Consider the following 16,213-nt stretch of genomic DNA (forward strand, 5'->3'; position numbering starts at 1 on the left):
AACTTGATAGATAAATTTAATATATTATCTCTTTGTTCATTCATTTGTGTAGATGGCGAAGAAGTGCCCGAAGTGCCACAGTGATGTGAAGAAGCAGCGATTAATCCAAGTCTTCTTCTGGTCATAATCCCACCAACAGGAATGGCAAACGCTTCCTATCAGCAGAAAGAAGTTGCTGCGATCCGGCTCTCAGAAGCAGGATGAAGATTATTTAAGTATCTTTGATCCTTGGCTCTGGATGCTGTGCTGTGCACCAGCACGTATTAACTCTTCCTACAAAGGTGATTGAGTTTGGAACGTCTCGCTCTTTCTCTTGACTCACTGGCACGGGACAGCAGAATATCAGCCTTTGTTGGAAATAAGGTTAATTTCTTATTTTAGCCTGTAAATTTTACTGTAGCCACTCTTGGGCTGAAATTTTATATCCCAGAGGTGGCTGGTGTTGATGGGCCCCCAGGTAGTGTCAGCTCCTGGAAAACCCCAGCGATGGTGGCACAGGGAGCCAAACCCGCTGGAGAAGGTGACCAGAGCACCCGTCCTCACCGCCCGCGCTCCGGGAAGGGGGAATCACAGCACCAGCAGAAGGTGCTGCAAGGGTGACTTTTGAAAAGCAAATTCCAGTTGTAGGGAAGGAGCAGAAACGCCCTTTCACCTGCTGTGCACCCCGAAGTCCCATTCCTTCCACCCTGCTGGGATTCTTGGGAATGTGCACTAAGGACGTGTTGTTTTCTTCCCAGTACTGATACTTCCATCGTGCCTGTGTTACCTGACATTCGCTTTCCAGGAAGCAAAAGGACCTAATTGCTTTGAAACTTTAAAATAAATCAAGTTAGATGGGTTAAAACAAAATTCTGTAATACTTCCACTCTCTGTGAGTAGTGGATATAAGTGGTTAACCTGAAAAACTGTATCAATTTTAAATCTCCAGTAGCTGCTGTATGTTAAACTATAAATAAAACCATCTTTGTCTTAATTGGGTTTTGTTTGATTATTTTTTTCCTGGTGGTTGTTTATTAAATTTCTTTACCAGATATAAAAACATGGAGTATGGAGTCCCAGTGGCCCTGGTAGGACTAAGTGGAGAGGTTTGTTCTGTGGGATTTTTGACACATGTTTTTGTTTGACAAAAATGAACAAAGGATTGTGTTCTCACTTGCTGATTAACTGTGGGTTCCTATGCTGGCAGACACATCATCTAGCGTATGTTATCAGCATTCTCTGGGAGAATATATTCTTTACTAACTTCAGGAGTGCTGTTTTTCCTCAGCCTATAGTTGGATTTCATACTAATGGAATTTTGGAAAATTCTACGTTAGTAACTCAAAATTGAAAAGTGAGCTGCATTTTAACAACATTTCAAAGGTTCTTATTTCCCCTGGTTATAGAATTCAAAACCGGTGGCACTTCAAATGCCGTAGTTGCTGGGATATTGGTCTTCATTGAGAAATTCCTTTTTTCAGATCCAAACAGCTGAGCAGCGTGTGATATCGTGGCTCTCGGGCATTAAAATGTCAAATAGCAAGTTCACTGTGGCCAGACTGTCTGAGTAATAAGAAAAGGCGTGTTCTTAAATGGCAATGAAACAGGAACTTTCCATACTTAATTAGGTAATAATTAGAAATAATGAAGATTTAGACAGGAATGAGGGTAATTTTGGGCTGGCATATGTTCTGACATGTTTAAACCTGAATGAGTTTTACCTTAATGTGTTCAGTGCACTACTGATAGTGGCTTAGATTCTGAAAACAAGAATGAACAATACGGAGAAAGCCCTGGATATTTGAAATACAAGTGGAAACGTCACAGAAAAATCCCTGTGTGTATGTTGTAAAAACGAGCAGGAAAGAAGCGCAGCGGCGGGGTTGGGATGGCTGTGCTGTTAACTCTTGTCCTTCCACAGGACTCCGAGTTTTGCAGCCTGCTGACTGTGTTGTGTTTAATGATGGAAAAGCCACATTTTGCTGGACCGAAATCTTGTCAGAAATGTGTATTATAAGACAGTTTTGCGTCTTAAAACTAAAGCAACTCCATACCTGAAATGGATTTTGTTTTATTTGTTAGTCAAGGGGTTTTTGTTGGGGCTGCACCTTCCCAAGTTGTGCCCTGAGTGTTCTTTGTCATTATTTGTTCTTTTTCCCTTTTGTAACAAGCCTGGCAATAACTCTTGCATGACAGAAGTTTTTAATGAAGAGGCTGCTCTCGGGGAAAGCAGCTCCGGCCAGCGCTGCTGCTCTGCACTTGGCAGCTTCGGGGCCATCGGAATCCGCTGCGCGGGGTGAAGCTGCTGCCGACCAGGTCCCTGCGGCTTCTGCTGGACGCTCATTTGGAATCTCGGTGTTTCCTCACCCCGGGAAAGGAGCAGAGTGGAGACCAGGAGCACAAAACAGCACAAAGTTACTGAGTGGTAAGAGAATTCAGTGCTCTCTTGGGAGAACTGCAGCTTCCGCCTGTGCCGCTGGAGGGAAACCACAGCTCAGGAGATGGGATGAGATGAGCCATCGGCTGCGAGAGGCGGGAAAGGCTTTGGGGAGGATTTCCTGATGGAAATCATCTGCTATGGACTGCAAAAATCCAGCAAGACTTAATCATCTAAAAGGTACGTGTGGTTTGCTGGGACAAATGTAATTACAATCAATTTTTTCCCCTCAACTAGAGCAGTTTTTCCAGCTGTGCTTTGTCTGTGCTGCTGTTTGGGTTCTGGACACTGTTCCTGCTTGGGAATGCTCCGTTGTCAGCAAGACGGGGCAGGGGAACTGTTAAAATATCAATATCTCTAAGACATTCACACGTTCCTTCTACTGCCCAGCAGTCTGATCATCTCGCTGAGGACATCTACTCTTCCTTTGCTCGCTGAGCACACCCTGACGAGCTCTGAACACCCCAGTGTCCCCCAGTGCATCTCCTGTTTGCAGGTGTAACCAGCTGGGAGTTGGTCTGGGTTTGTTGCCGCTTTCTCTGCGCTGCAGCGAGCCTGGCAGGTTGGTCCCTGCTGTCACTGTCCCTCGGGCAGGACAGACGGACACCAACGTGTCCTGGTGCAGGGGCAGCAGCCACCCTGCAGGAGGTTGTCCTTGTCTGTGCCTTATCTGCTCATCACTTAGCTGTGGTTGTAATAACCAACAGAATTTAATGATTCTGTCATTCCTTATCTATCCTGGGGAGGTCTGCTGAGAGGTTGTGCCCATTGATTAAAAAATACAAAAGTCAAGCTGCTGCAGCCCCAACCAGTGAGGAGCAAAGTGTCTTTTACAGGTTGTTGTCCTTCAGCAGGTTTTACTCTAAACCCAGAGGTGCTTCCTCTGGTGGGAGAGCACAATTCTGCCCCTGAGGGTGGGTGTCCAGGTCTCTGCCCTTGTAGATCCCCCAACAGTCGCCCTGTCCCCTGTTAGTGTCCCTGTTGGGGATCCCAGGGTGTCCATCCCGCTGTGAGGTGGGTGCCCGGCACCCATGTTGTCTGAGCTGCCACCAGGCTCCTGCCCTTTCCCATTTCCAGCCCGGCTCGGCAGACACGCTCTATCAGCCCCATGACCCAGGGCAGGCTGCTGTGGGATCCCTTCCCTTTCCACTCCCCATCTTCCAAAGAAACATTCAGAGGCTTCTGTGTCCCTGAATCGGTCATGACACCAGTGGGTCCTCCCAAAAGTGTTTCAAGTGGGTTTCCTCGCACCCTGCCCGGCAACCAACCTGCGTCAGGGAAGCCTCGGAGAACAGGGTGCCCAGGGACAGCTGTGGATACTGACTTTGTGTTGTCCTGAAACCGGCTGAACTCACGAGAAAGCGAGGCAGAGAGGGTTCATTAATTATGGTACAATTATTGTCTTCCTAAATATCAACATTGCTGTAAGTGGTTAGAGGAACTGATCCAAATTATTGAGTGTTCAGGGAGAGGAAAGTCTCTCGTGGACACTCCTTGCTGGTTTTGGGAAGCAAATGACACATGAGTTACAGGGCATGAAGGAAGTAGATATTAATCTGGCTTTATCGTCCCTGCATTGCAGTGCTATGACTATTGTCTCCAATTTTTAGTGGTGTGTCATTGGGAAAATAAAAAACTTTTCCCACTGTTTTTCCTCAATAAACTTGAGAGAATTTGAGAAATAGTCCAAATTAAAATTTTAAAACAAACAAACAAAACACAAACAAACAAACAAAACCCCCAGACACCTCTTTTATCAGGAAAGAGATGAACTGTGTCTTTGCCTGGAGAGGTGGCCACTGCCAGAGGGTGAGGAATTACTTTGCTTTTCAGATTTTTCTCTGAATATTAGCGAGAAACGTGAGTTTTCGAGAGCAGTTCTGAACAGCTGTGCTGCTGCTGGACACCCCGAAGCTCCTGGGGAGCGACGCCCTGGGTGGGGAAGTGCAATCAGAGCCACGAGAGGATGATGCTGGATTCCTGCTCTACGCCACGGCTGCAGGTTGGTCAGCGGTGAGGAGCTGCTGGTCCCAGTGAGCCCCAGACCCACCCCGGGGCGTTTGTTGGGTGGGTGGAACAGGCAAAAAAAAGATGAATTGAGGGTCACTGTTCCACCAGACTCTTCTCTCCCTGGAAGGCAGAGATTGCCTGGGGAAGCCGTTTCTCTGCCCTTAATGTGGCATCTCACTCTAGGAATAAAACTGAGAATTTTTTGTCATTGTAGGTTTTGATCAAAAATATTTGATATTGCATTGGGGTATGGTGTGGACTTGGAGTTTCCTGGTGTGGTGCATCCATCCCAGTAGTTTCCACTATGAGGACACTGGAAGTCCCATGAGCTGCCACCCAGGATGTGCCACCTACGTTGGCTTCGTACAGCTGTGGGTTCCTCCACCTGTCAGCAGGTGTGAGCGGGGGCTCTTCGGTGCTTTTTGTTTGTCAATCTAAACAAAACACTGAGGGAGATAAAGTAGATACGGTGCTGTTCAGATAAGCTCTTTTGAGTAATCCTTTTACAAACAGTACAGTGTGACTGTTTGTCACTTCAACAGACTCACAAGTTTGCAAAAGTCTCTGTTTCAGCTTCTTGGAAAAGTCTGGATGTGTCAACAATGGGGCTGCTCCGAAATGTGGGGCAGAAGATCCGCACCTCCCCAGCCGGGTGCGCTGCGGGAGGGATGTCGCGCTTGATTCAGAGCGGTGGCATTTCACTCTAAAGAAACATCCTCAAGAGGATGTGCCTCAGTCCCAGGGCAGTGCTGGGAGGTAATTTAATTACTGAGATGATGCATGATGACAAAGCAAAGCCCCAGTTTGATGTAACAACTGTTACGTCAAAAGGTGTTACTAATCCTCCTCATCAGGATTACTTTGGGGAGCTACAAGTGGTTGAGATAAACCAGCAGTAAAGTTAAAATCTATCTGAGAGTGGCCTGTGAAAATCAGCCCATGGCCTGTTTGGTGTAGAGTGCAAATAAATGCAGCCCAGATGGAAATACTGAGCCCCTTTCACTCCAGCTGCAGTTCTTTAACTGTGATGGGTAGAAACTGATCTTACTGGAGGGAGCTGTGAATAATTCCTTCTGACCATCAGGTTTTACTTCTCCTACTGGGTAGCAGAAAACTGGGTTTGATTTTCTATCTTCGTAAATTGTGTGGTTTTAGCTCTTTTAGCTTTAATCTTTAGTATTAGAAATAAAGCCTGAGAGATTGGCCATCCAGGACAGGAGAGCAGAGCCAGCGACTGGCAGCGGGAGCCTGTGTAAGTAAGATAATATTAATCCAACAGATGTGACTGTTCATGGAGGGAACAAGGGTGAAAATGAAGTTTTTGGGAGCACTGGGTGCTGAGAGATGGGACAGAGGGAACCCGGCTCTTGCTGAGGAGGAAGATGCTCCTGCCCAGGGTGACAGGGCAGACCCACAGCTCGGTCACGTGTGTGACAGCTATAAAATGTCAAGGACGCCACTCATTGCCGTCTTGGGCTTCCCAGCACAGAACACAGTAGAAAATTTTCCAAACTAATTTTTTCTGTGATTCTGTGTCTTGTGGTTGATACTCATAACTACTCAGCAGCCTGAGCTGCCCAATAGACATATATGAAAATGGGAAATGCAAATGGTGAGAGCTGCTGGAGAAGCCTCTTTGGAGGACGTTTGGCTGGCTTATTAAAACATCTGTGTTCCTTCTGAACAGCTGTATTCCCGGTGCAATTCCTTTCTTGCAGCTCAGACAATGGCGGGAAATGTGTTTGAGCCCCAGCACGGGCAGGCGAGGGTGCGGGTGCTGCTGTTTGCGGAGCAGGGAGCAGAGCCTGCCCTGGGAGCAGCCAGCCCGTAAACAGCAGTTCCACAGAAAATGGTTTGTGGGAGGATATTGTAGACCCTTCAGTGTCTGCACACAGAGGTGCTTGAGAAGTTGTGTGCATTAAGCAAGTGTGTTTATGGACTGGCTGCTGATTTCAGATGTGTTTTTGTTCTGAACCAGCAAGGCTTTGCTGGCGGGTAGTTGTTGTCTCTATCTTGAGATGGGATGGGTGACAGTGCTGTGCTGATAGAAACCTCCCAAGTGGTTTTGCCCTGGTCCCCAGGCAGGGACAGCAGAGCCCTGCCTGGCAGGGGGTGCCTGGGGGCCGGGGCCGAGGCCATGGGGCCTGGAACCAGCGTGGTTTGTGTGACGGGCGGATCACAGCGTGCAGGTCACAGCACAGTCTCTTGCCTTTCCGCAGCTGGAGATGGCAAATCTGTGACATTAACCAGGGGCGTAGCTCAAACACCATCAGACTTCCCAGCTGAGTGCTCAGGGTGCTAGGATGCGATTTCTGTTTAGATGTGTTTTCTTCTCTTCCATTGATTGGAAAGTTTAAAACCAAGATAAAAGTGAAACTATTTTCTCCACTGGCTTTTTGGAACTGCAGTCTTCCCCTTCCCCACCCGTGGCTCCATTCTCTGTAGGAGGGGGTGTCTGTGAGGAAAGGAAAGGGCACGTTTTTGGGCACGGAGTGCACTGTGCTCTTCGTGGGCTCGCTGAGGAGCTCTCCTGCTGTTACACCAAAGGGAAGGTGAATCCCGTGCTCATTCTTCCCCCATGCCCGGGGTACGGGGAGACCCTGCAGGTGCAGCTGGAGCGGAGGGACGGCGAGTTCTCCAGTGTCTGCTGCTTTCCCAGCACATAAAGCACTTTGCATTTGTGCCCTTAGATGTTCTCGCCTCCAGAGGGAACCTGGTGAGGTGGGGCAGAAGGACAAAGTACACAGGTGATATATTTGAGCAGGGGCAGCGCAGAGCGAGCAGCGCTGGGAAAGGCACCAAGCAGTGCACCTGTGAGGCTCAGTTCACTTTAGATTGAAATCCTTGAGTTTGACAGCAAAGTGTCACCTGTAAGATGTTCAAACGCTGGCCTGCTCACCTGCTGGATGCTCTTATCCCACAAAAGGTACCTCTAAGTGTTTTAGTGTTGAAGTTGGAGTTAATGTGTCACCTACGGTGCTCTTGAAAGGAGAAAACTGAAGCTCTGAGCCAACTTCAGAAATGCATTACCTAACCACTAAAACCTGGGCAGTTTGAGCGGGGTTAGTGCTCCCGGTGTGTGGGAGGGGGGTATGCTGTACCCCAACAGAGAGGCAAATGCTGTTACTGGGAAGTTATTTAGCATGTACAGAGAGTTCGCGGGGGAATTTCCCCGCCTTTCCCCAGCCAAAAAGAAAAAAAATCCTCAACATACCTTAAACTTGCAGCTGTGCAAATCCCACCTGCCGGCAGGTAAATACACACTGTCCGGCCAGGAGAGCTCCGCTGCTTATAGGCAAGAACAGGAACGGGAGGGGAAGGGCTGGAGGGGAGGGGGGGTGAGGGGCCGGGATGGCGCCGGGGTGGCGGGGGGAGCCAGGATCGGGTCGGGGGGGCGGGATGGAGCCGGGGGGCGGGATGGGGCCGCGGTGCCGCCGGCCGCTTGCGCAAGAGGGTCTTTCCCGCGGGCCGGGGCTATAAAGGGGCCGGCGGGCGCGGGGAGCGGAGCGGCGGGAGCGGTGAGACCGCGGGGCGGGAGCGGCTCTGGAGCGCGGGGCGGGTGGGATGGGGAAAGAGGCAGCCGGTCCCGGGGCATAGGGAGAATGGGACGGGATGGGATAAGATGGGACTGGGGAGGGAGACCTCGGCTACTCCTCCATCACCTCGCCCACTTCTGCTGCCTCCGGGCTGGGGGGTGACTTTCCTCCCCCGCTTACGCATGTCGGGGCGATGAGTGTGTCACAGCCTTGCATGGGTTCTTCGCCGGGCTATAAGACTCTGCTCCTGGCCCTGGGTGGGCAGAGCCGACATCTCCCTCGGAGGGACTGCTTGCAAGGCGGAGGAGAACACTCGGTATTTTCTAACAGCCCTTACTCGCTTCTCTTTCTGCTTTGAGGCTGGAAGGCTGGATCGGTGCTGCTGCGGAGAGCTGTGACACAGCCGCTGTCCCCAGCGCCAGCCTCTGAGGAACCTTCTCTGCATCCCCAGGTGTCTGGTTGCGGCACTCGGAGCCCTTGGTGCTATGCTGTCCTGCCACACGCTCAGTTTAAGGCATCTGGCCAAGGTAACAGGAAAGTCGGGCACACGTGGTTTGGAAAGGAAAGGGAGGATAAACAAGACTCTGGGATTCTCTAGTCCTGTGCAGAGTACCTGGGTTTCCAAAAAAAGTTCAGAATTCTTTCTAGCTTGGAAAACTTTCTGTCTGCTTCTTGATATGCAAAGGTCTTACCCTGAACAGTGGGGAACCGACTGGGGTGAAAAGAGGGGGGAGAATGTGCTGGAGCTGCTTATAGTGCTGAAAGAGGGAAACAGGGTTGCAAAGGCACCACCAAGTGGGTTTGAGAAGCATTGTTTGGGAAAGACACTGTGTCAATCGGGGGTAACAAGCCGGGGGTGATGGGAGCACATGGGGGCAGCGGCTGGTCCCTGGTACCCCCATTGCTTTGCCCCTGGGGCTGGGGAGAGCATGAGGTGGGAGAATAACTTCTTGCACCTACGATGGTAATGAATTCCGTAACACAACAGCTGCTCTTGCTGCTTCTGCCTCTGCCAGAGGATGCGCTAAGGGCTCTTTGCTCCCTCTGTGCTGCAGTGGATGTTTGCCCCTCTCCTCCTGTTCCTGGCTGAGCTTGGCTCCAACGCCCAACCCACCTACCAGTGGAAAGATGCTGTGACCCACGAGAAGGTGACCTGCCAGCAGTGCCCGCCGGGGACCTTCGTGTCCCAGCACTGCAGCAGGGACAGGCAGACGGTGTGCGCGCCCTGCCCCGAGCTGCACTACACACACTACTGGAACTACCTGGAGAAATGCCGCTACTGCAACGTCATCTGTGGGGAGAGACAGGTGGAGGTGCAGCCGTGCAATTCCACCCACAACCGCGTCTGCCAGTGCCAGGAAGGCTACTACTCCGAGATGGAGTTCTGCATCCCGCACTCCGAGTGTCCGCCGGGCTTCGGCGTGGAGAACCTGGGTGAGTACCCCAGCGGTGTGAATGCTGCGAGGCTCTTGTTTCATCCCAAAATATCTGCTGGAGCTAAAAAACAAGGAGAAATACAGTGGCTGATGATTGCCCATAGCCTGACCTGCTCCCTTTCTGCACACCAGTGCAGTGCCGTCCTTGCTGGCATGTGAAACTGCTCCCCGCCTCTCTTCCAAGGAGCGATTTTTTCGTTTTTTCCCCATTTTTGCTTTGAAAGCCTTTGAAATCCCCCAGCATCACCCTTAGCTGGGACATGACCGTCCTGGGTATATGCTTCACCAGGCAGAGCTGGGCTGTGATTTATTCCCCATCCCTGAGCAGCATCTCACCCTGCCAGGGCTTTCAGAAAGGGCTCCTGCTCCTCTCTCAGGCAGCCAGGGAGTGGGGAATGCAAATTATCAGAACTAAAAAGGGCTGCTAATTATGCAAGGGCAGGGCTGGTGAATGTGTGTAGCTCTGGGGCTGGGTTTTGAGGTTTATTATTGAGCAATTTGGAGAGGCCGTATCCAAAACATGAAATGGATACATGGGCAGGTGCCCAAACAATGAAGTCAGCCTGGTTTCAATTCACATCTAGGGGAGACTCATGAATTCAAGGCTCCATCCCCTGGTGAGACGTAAGTCACGAGGGATTTTAGGGGAGTTATTTTTCCATTGTTCCCTGAGCACAGATTTGTCTGATCCCCTGGTTGCCCCTGTTGGGATATGTGCAAACTTTCTAAAAATACAAGTTGCGTGCGAGTGAGTTTCCCTCTCGCTCCCCTCTGAATCGCCAAGGACCAGGCTCTGTCTGGAAACTGCAGCTGAGGCAGCATCAGCAAAACCAGCATTATCTTGCTCCGGGCTTTGAAGTGCAGAGGCTTTTGAAGCGTTTCCATGTGGGCCCAGCAGAGCTCCAGGCTCACAGGACACAGGAGAAGTACCTGTTGTCTTCAGCTGACGCTGATAGTTGTGGTTTGGGGTTTAATTTTTCTGTAGGACGTTACGGTTACAAAATGCAGTGATGCAATGATGGTGAATTAGGTCTCCCAACAATGTGGGGAAGCCCTTTGAAATTAAGCTTCAGATTTGGCTGGAAGACCGAGGAGCCATGTGAACAAACTGAGGTGTTTGAGGAGAAGCTAATTTTTTTCTTATTATTTTTTGACAAATGGTATCTTGTGTGGGGGATGGTGCATTGTGACAATGTAGAGACCTCGTTCTTAACTAGGTAAATGATGAGGAGATGAAAAGGGTGTGAGGTCTGCTCCTGTGGGGCTGTTCCCCCTCCTGCTGCAATGCCGCCCCCGTGGCACCGTCCCTGCGAAACAGGGGCTGACCCGCAGCAGAACTTTCACCTTCTCAGCAACTTTTGCTTTCACTTGGCCTGGAGCCTCCTGACTCTGCTATGAATCAAAGGGCTGGTTTGGCACTCGGCGGGGACATCATCCCTGCTGATGTCTCCTGCCCACAACGTGACCCTTTTCGGTAGCAGATGAGATCTCCTCCTGGGTCTGGAGGCTGGAGACGTTTTATCAGCACGTGCCGAATGCTTCGGTTTGGGAAATGCCGGGGAAAGGTGTTGCTGTTTGTCCTGCAAGTCGCTGGTTCCCAGGGGAGCTGCAGGCAGAGCTCATTTCCAAAACATCCTCCTGGCGCTCCAGCGGTGTCTGGCACTCTTTGCCAGCATTGTCCCCAACTCCTGCCCCTGCTCCCTTCCCAGCTTGTCACCCCAGGCTGATGGTCCCCTTGCCCCCCCCATCACAGGTACCCCCTTCAAGAACACCCAGTGCAGCCCCTGCCCCCCCGGCTTCTTCTCCTCCTCCAAATCCAGCACCGAGCCGTGCCAGCAGCACCAGAACTGCTCCAAGCTGAACAAGGTGACCAACGTGCCGGGCAACAAGTACCACGACACCCTCTGCACCTCCTGCAGACTGGGGAGGAGCAACAGCACCCAGGGACCAGGTCAGTTTGGGGGGAATGCTGGGACCACGATGCTGCCAGGGGAAGATCCAACTTTTCAGTGCCTTTTTTTTTCTGCTTAGACGCAAACTGAAGTGAAATAGCTTGTAAAAGCACGGGGTGGTCCATAATTAATGGTGATGATGGATGAAATATAGACCACCTGCCCTCCTCCCCCTCCGAGGTCAGTCATGCAGGGCAGGGACAGGAGACAGGGTACAACAGCCACTGCTCAGCCGAAGCCCACGCAGGCTCCATGTGCAGCCAGAACAAAGAGCCGGCGGTGAAATCCCGTGAAGAGCCGCGGTGTGAAGGGCGGTGGCACCGGCTCAGCCCCTGGCACACCTCCTGCTCGCTCCTCCCGGGCTTTCCGCCTCTGTTACAGGAAGGTTTTACTGCAGCCACAGCCTTGTTTTGTGCAGGGTGAGTGGAGCAGAGTCCGAGGTTCATCGGAGCTGAGCGTAGGGTGGATTTTGACCTTTCGGGTGAAATAGTAGAGATATGGTGGCGGTTGTGCCATCGTGGTAGTGCAAATGTAGTACTGAGCCTCGGTGGAGGCTGAAGGTTGGGCAGGAGCTGCCAGATTCATAGAATTATAGAACTCCAGGTTGGAAGGGGCCTCAAGGATCATCTGATCCAACCTTTCTTGGCAAAAGCACAGGGCAAAGGAGCTGGGGAGAGCGATGGGCTGGTCCAGGGGTGCTGTGTAATGTGCACCCCAACAAGTCATGGGTGAGAAAGGGACTGAAAACCATCTCATGGACTGGTGTCCATTGAGGTGAGGCAGGGCAGCTGCTCTGAACCACCTGCTCTATCTTGAGCATCCAGCCAAGATACACATTCAACGTGACTAGTCTGGGTGGCAATGAACCTGCACCCTTGAACTTCCAAAAATAATCAACCACAGAGGCACAGAACAGCTGGAAGGGGCTTTTGGAGTTCATTTAGTCCAAGCTTTTCCATTTAGTCCAAGCTTTTACGGGAAAGGGAGCGTGGATGAGATTACCCAGCACCACATCCAGCCACGTCCTGAAAACCTCCAGCGGCGGTGACTCCCCCACGTCCCTGCAGAGGTTGCTCCAGTATAAAAAAACCTTCTTTCTATCAGGACAAAGCTTGGTAGAAGACCTTCAATAAAATCTTCTCTGTGATGATGGAGCAAGAAGGTTTTTCCCCCCAGCAGCATGCGAGAGCAGGTCTTGCCCCTCCATCCTCTCCCCGCCAGCACGGGACTGTTCTCCGTACCCAGCCTGACTCAGGCCAGGAGCGCGATCCCAGCGGAGAGAGGAGGCAGGAAGATCTGCTGTCAGTGGGACACGGTCCTGGGGGCCGGGCAGGTGCCAGCGGCACGTGTGCCGCCCTTCGGCAGGCAGGAGCGCCCGCGGGCACACCGGCGCTTTGCCTATTTATAGAGTGAGAGGAGCCCGTGAGCAATGGGAGCCCAGGGGTATTTTTAACACCGGCTCATGGTGATTTCACTCCACAGGCATGCAGGCACAGCAACAACACAATATAAACCCCAAACCTGCAGGAGAGGCAGAGCCTCACCCGCCCCATATAGCCAGTTTACAATGGCATGAAACCGGGCTGGTTTCTTCCTCACTGAGTCATCGTTTGGCCTGGAAAACTCTTTCTGCCTTCATTCCTTGCATGGGGCGAGCTCCAGCAGAGCTTTAACCAGCTGGGACTGGGTCTGTCCAAAAGCCCCAATCTGGGCTGCGCCTGGGGCTTGTCCTGTCCCCACATGGAAAAATCTGCGTGGGAAAACAGAAGCTTTCAGGAAAAATAACGTGTAAATACTTACTGTGATTACTTCAGTTTTTCTGGAGTTTCCCTCTTCCTCTACTCCATGGAAAAGGTATATTTGTTATTTTCAAAATTACAGGAACTTTCACGTGTTGTTTCTTAACTGCCTTGTGCAGGATGGGCTGCTGCTGGGACCCAGCCTTCAGGGCAGCTGGCTGGCAGAGATGGGCTTTGGCCAACTAACAATGCCACGTTTGCTGTTTTCCTCCTCCTTCTTCCTTCCAACCTCACTTTTTCCACTTGCAAAATGCTTGTTTGGACCTGCCTGTTCCCTGACCTGGGGAAGGGACGAGCTGCTGCAAGCGAGATGCCGCTGCATCCCGGGCAGGGACTGGAGTGTGCATGGGCAGATGGTTCCCAGCCCCTGTTCATGGGTGTATGTGGCTGTGTGAGCTAAAATACCCTCCCCAATCTGGAAGATGGGTTGCGAGTGGTACGTCACCCATCAAGGTTCATTCGGTTGGGACTCCCAGTCTGAGCTGTGTCCCAAGACCATTGCCCAGGTGAGGACAATATCAGGGAATTATTGACCAGTTTGGGTTGAAGAGACCACCCCAGCTCATCCAGTGCCACCCCTGCCATGAGCAGGGACATCTTCACCAGATCAGGTTGCTCAGAGCCACATCCAGCCTGGCCTGGGATGTCTCCAGGGATCAGGTACCCACCACCTCTCTGGGCAGATGTCCATGGAGAGGCTCGATGGGGCTGTGACCTGCTGTCCCGGTGTCCCCTGGTCACCTTCCCTCTGACCTCTGGGTGGTTTTCTCCCCTCAGCTCCAGCAGATGACGACTGTGAACAAGCCATGATAGACTTTGTGGCATACCAGAACATCCCCATCCGGAAGCTGAAGCGCCTGCAGCAAATCCTGGAGCACTCGCCGAGAAAGCAGGTGCCGGAGAACAGGGCGGCCGAGCAGGAGAAGTTCAGGGCTTTCCTCACCCGCCTCAAAGAAGGGAACTCCGAGGTCAGCAAGGGGCTGCTGGAAGCGCTGCGAGCTGCCAAGCTGCACTCCATCGAGGAGAAGGTCCGCCAGCGCTTCCTCCTGCACTGAGAACGCAAACGGAACTTTTGGGGGGGTTTTGTTTTGTGTTTTTCTTCTGTGGTTTCACTAATTTATTAATTTTTCTGAACGTAACTTGAAATGTGGCGTGGAAACGAGCGATGGGGCAGGGCTGATGTGCTGCGGTGGGTCCGGCCCTGCCTGCAGCCGTGTCGCTGCCTCCGGGATGGGATGCGGTGAGGGATGTAGTGGGGGGGGTGATGTGAAAGGATGCAGTGAGGGATGTGGTGGGGGGATGCGGAGGGGGGATGCTGTGTGGGGATGCAGTGAGGGGTCACTGTGAGTGCCCACATCCCTGCACCAGCAGCTGCAGCAGCTCCCGGGGGTTCCCTGGGTGCTTAGCCGCTGATTTTCCAGCACTCAGTGAAGGTCAATAATTTATCAGAAGAGAAACACGTAGACAGGGTCATTTTTTCTGGGGAAGAACCCAGCTCCTCCTTTTTAGACAACTGTCTGGATTTGTTTTAAACTGTCTGGGTTTGGTTTTGTTCGGAGTTTTTCTTGGATATTTAACAGTATTTCTGACAGATGATTCAGTTGCGTTTGCTTGTTATACTCTGTTTTGAGAAAGGAGCTGACTACTGAGACACACTTCACCTGTAGGATGCCCTGAAGTCACTGGTACAGCTGGCTTGAAATTTATTTCTGAACTACCTGTTTTTATACTGTGCGTCAGAGATGTTTTCTAAAGAAAGAAACCAAAGAAGTTATTTTATTATACAATACTCTGTCACCAGAGGTCTTTCCTGGTCTCATTTGGAGGAGAGAGGTGGTGCGATCCCAGACCACCTGGCTCTGCTTTATCCCTCCCCGCTTTCTGCGCGTGCTCCACCCCATGACCACACAACATCCCCCATCCACGCGACACCACCAGCACCCAAACCAGACACCACCAGCACCCAAACCAGCCCGTGGGCCACGGCCAGGCTGGGTGCTGCCCAGGGGCTGCTGAGTCAGCAGGACTCGTGCTGACGGCAAGTGGGTTGGGTTTTATTTTTAAGCCTTGCAGATGTCACTTAGGGAAGTCAACAAGGGTTACCCTCTCAGGCATCTTCCAGCCTGATGACACAGAGCCTGCATCTTCTGTCTTGAATGAACTGGGCTTTTTTAATAACTTTTGTAGCTGGGTAGTTGCCAGGAATAGCTTGTGGTTGGAAAGAGGGCTGGGTTACCCCGGCTGGGAGCTGCTGAGAGCTCCAAAACACGTGCTCTGTGGAAGTGTCCCCACGTGTCCCCTGTGCAAGAACGACTGATGCGACCAAATCCAAGAGGGGATTTTAACCTCCCCTGGCTGCCCACAGACACGGGTTCGTCCTGCTGCCATGATGAGTTGTTCGTCCATGGGGGACGGATGAATGGGGCTGGTCCTGAGGGCAGCTCTTGTCTTTTGGCTATTTTGGGGTCCCTGGGTGTCTGCTCACTCTTCTCTGGTGCTGCAGACCTGCAACTGGGGATCCCAGACTTGCAATTAGGAGTCCCAGGCTTGCAACTGGGAGTCCCAGAATTTCATCTGGGGGTCCCAGACCTACAACCAGCTCACCCCAGGTTTGGGCTCTGGGGATAAAGCAGCTCAGTGATCCTGATGTTGCCCTGGGTCAGTTCAACCAAGGACACAGAGAAGCAGGTTGCTGGAAAGCAGTGGAGGCAACCCCTCACTTGTACCTCTGCATTGAGCCAGGACTAATCCTGGTGATCCCCTTGCAGCTTTGTCAAGCCTGGCCTTGAGATCCTACACAGGAGGCTGCACAAGAACCAAAACTCCCCCATGCTCAGGTATCACCGATTTATTTGACATGTGAGTGCTCTGTCCCGTCTGGACATGAGCCTGGACAGGTCTTTGTCCCTTCAGATGCAGCAGATGCTTTTGCAGGTTTGGTCCCACCCCGAGGTTTGCAGGAGCTGCCGTCCCCCCGCTGTGACTCCCAGGGGTCGAACACCCCCAAGCACAGCTGGTGTGGGAGCGGGGAACCCCCTGGGTCCTCTCCCCAAAAGTGTCACCC

The 16,213-nt window shown here is 51.8% G+C and overlaps 2 protein-coding genes across 8 annotated transcripts in view; both read left to right on the plus strand.

The window, feature by feature from the left end:
- The window catches only part of RTEL1 (regulator of telomere elongation helicase 1), a 42,033-nt gene extending 41,076 nt beyond the window's left edge, over nt 1-957 (plus strand). For all 6 annotated transcript variants that reach the window (XM_082065162.1, XM_082065164.1, XM_082065165.1 and 3 more), the window contains one exon: nt 53-957. In XM_082065162.1, the coding sequence (XP_081921288.1) occupies nt 53-127 (75 nt within the window). In that variant the 3' untranslated portion in view covers nt 128-957. The remainder of the gene's footprint in view (nt 1-52) is intronic.
- A 3,400-nt stretch (nt 958-4,357) lies between these two features.
- On the plus strand, nt 4,358-14,392 carry TNFRSF6B (TNF receptor superfamily member 6b). 2 transcript variants are annotated; one of them, XM_082065568.1, is made up of 5 exons: nt 4,358-4,418; nt 8,322-8,489; nt 9,018-9,396; nt 11,152-11,349; nt 13,927-14,392. In XM_082065568.1, exons 2-5 carry the CDS (start codon nt 8,448-8,450, stop codon nt 14,202-14,204), a joined length of 897 nt encoding a protein of 298 aa, XP_081921694.1. In that variant the 5' UTR covers nt 4,358-4,418; nt 8,322-8,447; the 3' UTR covers nt 14,205-14,392. The 2 variants fall into 2 exon arrangements, with proteins under 2 accessions (XP_081921694.1, XP_081921695.1); XM_082065569.1 differs by lacking the exon at nt 4,358-4,418 and adding an exon at nt 8,150-8,278 and having other exon boundaries at nt 8,414-8,489.
- The last annotated feature ends 1,821 nt before the right edge of the window (nt 14,393-16,213 follow it).

The sequence above is a fragment of the Streptopelia decaocto genome (genome assembly GCF_964273445.1).
Source record: "Streptopelia decaocto genome assembly, chromosome: 14".
NCBI lineage: Eukaryota > Metazoa > Chordata > Aves > Columbiformes > Columbidae > Streptopelia > Streptopelia decaocto.